Below are 4,340 nucleotides of genomic sequence, written 5' to 3' on the forward strand. Positions count from 1 at the left end.
AGCTCAAAGGTTCGCCATCACTGTTCTAGGCCTTTCACTATGGGATATGTACATAAAATATGTATGTAACCATATGAAGTCTTTTATAATTTTTTCTCACTTATAGGCATATTTTCATGTCACTAAATAGCTACATTATCATTTTAATGATTGTCCAACACTCCGTTGTATGAATTTGTCATTATTTAACCAGTTTCCTACTAATGGACAGTTAGCTTCTTTCCATTGTTTTGCTATTAATTATCTATACTAATAAAAGGGTAATATGCTAATTAGGCTGAATAGACCAGACGTCTTCCGGATGTCCTTCTGGACAAAGCCATGGTGGCGGGCTGAGACAGAGCAGTTAGGGGCAATCAGGCAGGCAGGGGCAGTTAGGGGCGATCAGGCAGGCAGGCAGAGTTGGTTAGGGGTGATCAGGCAGGCAGGCTGGTGAGTGGTTAGGAGCCAGCGGTCCCGGATTGCGAGAGGGATGTCCTGGATTGGAGAGGGTGCAGGCCAGACTGAGGGTGCAGGCCAGTCTAGGTCTCAGATACCAGAGTGTTTTGGCCCCCCTCCATGCACATATTTCATGCACTGGGCCTCTAGTATATTATAATCAGGGATACACTGACTGCACATCTTTCTGGTACATTGTGGTATGTCTGTTTTATTATTTCCTTCATGTGTCTGGAAAATAAAGTGTTGGATCAAGGTGTGTGCAATTGGAAATTTTGATAGATATTGCCAAGTTACCCTCCATCTGTTTGGCCACCATCAATGTGTGAAGATAGTAGAAGCTATTGTTGGGCCAGTTGCTGAGACCACTGATGGTTTAAGAAACTTTTTGTTTTCTCCAGTGACAACAAGAGACAGGGCGACGAGGGATTCGGCTGGTGGAAGAGCTAATCCCTAAAAGACTAAGGTGTGTTGCAGAATGGCCAAAGAGGACAGCCCAAGTGCCTCAAAGGACTTGCAGGAGCTGCAGAGGAAGCTGTCTTTGCTCATAGAATCTGTCCAGAATAACTCGAAGGTCAGTTTCTAATCAGTATGTGTAATGGAAAATCCCAAGGTAACATTAGCTTAAGCCCCATAGAAAGCTATCTCTCTGCCATGTCTAAGTTGTGACCTTCAAGCTCATTGTCCCAGATGGCCGGCCTCAGCCATCATATCCACATTCCAGGCAGTAGGAGGGAAGAGAGGGGGAAGAAAGACTTGCAAGCCACCGTGAATTTCAGGAGACTTCCTGAGAGTCACACGTACAACACATCCAGTTTCACCCCATAGACCAGAAGCTCAGCCGCAGGACCACCCCTGCACAAATGCAGTTCTTCACTGGATGTGGAAAGGCTGCTCTCAGTCCAGGTCTCAGATACCAGAGTTTTTTTTAGCTTTGTTGTTAATTTGGGCTCATCTATTACCCCGAAAATGAGGGGGCCAAAGTTGGAGATCTGAGTTCAGTATTCCATCAGAAACCCAGTGTCCAATAGAAATGTGATGTGAGCCACAGATGTAATTTAAAGTTTTCTAGTGACTGCCCTGGCCAGGTATCTCCGTTGGTTGGAGCGTCTTCCCATGCACCAGAAGGCTGTGGGTTTGATTCCCATCAGGGCACATACCTAGGGTGCAGGTTTGATCATGGGTCGGGATGCATATGGGAGGCAACCAGTCAATGTTTCTCTCTTTCTCTCACCCTCTCTCTCTAAGAAAAAAAGAAAAATCAGTAGAAAAATATATCCATGGGTGAGTATTTAAAAAATGGTAAAGTTTTCTAGTGGGCACATTTAAAAATTAAAAGGAAGTAGATGAAATTAATTTTAGTAATGTATTTTATTTAATCTAGCATACCCAAAATATCATTTCAACATGTAATTGTTATAAAAATTATTAATGAAAAAAGTTATTTAGATGCTTTACTGTTTTTTTTATACTAAGTCTAGGAAATCCAGTGTGCATTTTACATATCATATCTTACTTTGAACTAGCCACTTTCCAGGGGTTCACTATTCAATGGTGATGGGACTTCAGATAGTATATTTCACTTCCCTGCATTTATCTTTATAGCTTTCTTTTATGTGCCTTTCAGCATTCTGTCAGGAAAATAATAGCAGCTCCCAGACACAGTATTATTAACATTTTGTTGTATGTCCTTCTAGACTTTTTTCTGGGCAATCTATATATATAAAAGCCTAAGTGACCTTTATGACTGAATGACTGGAATGACCGGTTGACCAGTCCCTATAATGCACACTGACCATCAGGGGGCAGACGCTCAATGCAGGAGCTGCCCTCTGGTGGTCAGTGCGCTCCCACAGCCAACCTCCTGTGGCCCCTCTCCCACCTACCTGGCTGGCCCTCCCCCCACCCCAATTGGCCCCAAAGGGGGGGCCGGCTGGCCAACCTCCTGCGACCCCTACCCCTCTGGGCCAACCAACCTCCTGTGGCCCTCCACCCCCTTGCTGGCCAGCCAACCTCCCGTACCCCCGCCCCCCGCCAGCCAACCTTCTGCAGCCCCTCCCCCCAGCCAGCTGGTCCCCCAATAGGCCTTGATTGTCAGCCAGGCCGATGGACCCCATCCGTGCACAAATTCGTGCACCGAGCCTCTAGTATACCCACAAAAATGTGCATGTTGGGTAATGAACTGTTTTGTGATCTCTGTGCTGGATAGCACAGCCCCACTGCGATCCATTGGAGAAGATACCGCTTTGTGATCTGGAGTAATACACTCTATAGAGAGGCTTTCTCGACTTGTCCCAGTGCTGCAGGCACTCTGTGCATTTAGACAGCTTTTCTTTTTCTTTTTTTTTCTTTTTTAAATATATTTTTATTGATTTCAGAGAGGAAGGGAGAGGGAGAGAGAGAGGAACATCACTGATGAGAGAAAATCACCAATCCCCCTACTGGAGATCGAGCCTGCAACCTGGGCATGTGCCCTTGATTGGAATTAAACCCGGACCTTTCAGTCCGCAGGCCGACACTATCCACTGAGCCAAATCCGCTAGGGCTAGACAGCTTTTCTTTTTGTTGGACAAGCAGCAGGCTGAGACTCTTGTTACTAAAGGTTAACTCGTCTGCCTTCTGCACTTGATTCGCATTCTATGTGTCAGCTGTGTCCTATAAAGTCATCTCCAGCACTCAGTCAGCAAATCCTGGGCCTCTGCTCCTCGGGGAATACAGGGCGAGGTTCTGGCAAACTCCTGGTCACAGCATTTCCATCCATGATGAATACATACCTGTTGTATTACTATTTCTGTTTAAAGACACTTTATTTAAGATGTATGGTTGATTCATTAACAGCTCACAGCAGACTGCACCATAGCTCTTGTCTGAATGAAGCTTATCTAACACATTTTGTTTTCTCTGTAAGTCACAACGCTGCCTTCTTACACATGGTGCCATTTTAAACGGTGAAATCACCACCACTAACAACAAAAAACAAACTCATAAAAATGTGGGGGGACAGGTGGCACTCAATGGGTCATGAAAAGGACAGGTGTTCAGAGAGCGGAAACTAGAAGGCAAGTGTCGCTGAGTTTGACCTCAGCTGGGAATGTGTGTGTTAGGCAACAAGTGTTTTGCTGCTTTGTGCATATTCACAAAAGCAGGGCAAGTATTGTGCCCATGTTAGTGAGCAGGCAGTTCTGCAAATCCACGCCTGCTAGAGAGAGATGTATACGAGCTAGCCCTGCCTGAACACCTGCTATAGGCCCAACACTGACTAGGCATGTGGTGTGCCTTCTTTCCTATTTTCACCCACCTGTGAGTTAGACATTACAGCATATGAACTCTGGCCTCCTGGCATTTCTTCCCTTCTTCATCTTACGTCCTCAGCCATGGTCGTTGGACTGGATTTGGACTAGAGCAGTGGTCGCCAGCTGGTGGTCCGTGAGGTCCGAAAGGTTGGTGACCGCTGGGCTAGAGGACTTCCTGGCCAGCCGGCTCCCAGGATGATGGGACAGATTATCAGTGGGGTAAGCCCTGACGTGTGTCAGGTTGTCCTGAGGCAGAGTCGTTTCTTTTAAAATGTTTATTGAATTAATATTCAGTGTAGGCCTCAGCTGCAGAAGAGGCTAAGAGAAAAGTAGATTCCTCAAGGACTGAAGTAGCACAGGCCTGCTTTTCTCCTGGATCCCCAGCAAGTCCCCTCGACGTTCCCCTGTCACCCACTGCCGCCCCTCAGGGCCATCAGCTGCCGGGGCCAGCAGCGCGGCTGTCCCACTTCCTGCAATCTCCCTAACTGCCTCTTGCACAGGACTGCCAGGCTCATCCTTCTTAGATTATTTTTTTTACTATCCTCACAATCCTGCTCAAAAGCCACGAACTTTGCTTCCCATTTCTTCCCTTTTTTTTGTTTATTTTTT

The 4,340-nt window shown here is 46.3% G+C and overlaps 1 protein-coding gene across 5 annotated transcripts in view; it reads left to right on the plus strand.

Moving 5' to 3' along the window:
* Positions 1-834: 834 nt before the first annotated feature.
* Positions 835-4,340, plus strand: part of TMEM159 (transmembrane protein 159) — a 13,003-nt gene continuing 9,497 nt past the window's right edge. For 4 of the 5 annotated variants that reach the window (XM_014466685.2, XM_014466686.2, XM_014466687.2 and 1 more), the window contains exons 1-2: positions 835-1,012; positions 1,687-1,722. In XM_014466685.2, the coding sequence (XP_014322171.1) occupies positions 917-1,012; positions 1,687-1,722 (132 nt within the window). In that variant the 5' untranslated portion in view covers positions 835-916. The remainder of the gene's footprint in view (positions 1,013-1,686; positions 1,723-4,340) is intronic. The other variant, XM_014466684.2, reaches the window with a different exon arrangement.

The sequence above is a fragment of the Myotis lucifugus genome, unplaced genomic scaffold (assembly GCF_000147115.1).
Source record: "Myotis lucifugus unplaced genomic scaffold, Myoluc2.0 scaffold_352, whole genome shotgun sequence".
Taxonomy (NCBI): Eukaryota; Metazoa; Chordata; class Mammalia; order Chiroptera; family Vespertilionidae; genus Myotis; species Myotis lucifugus.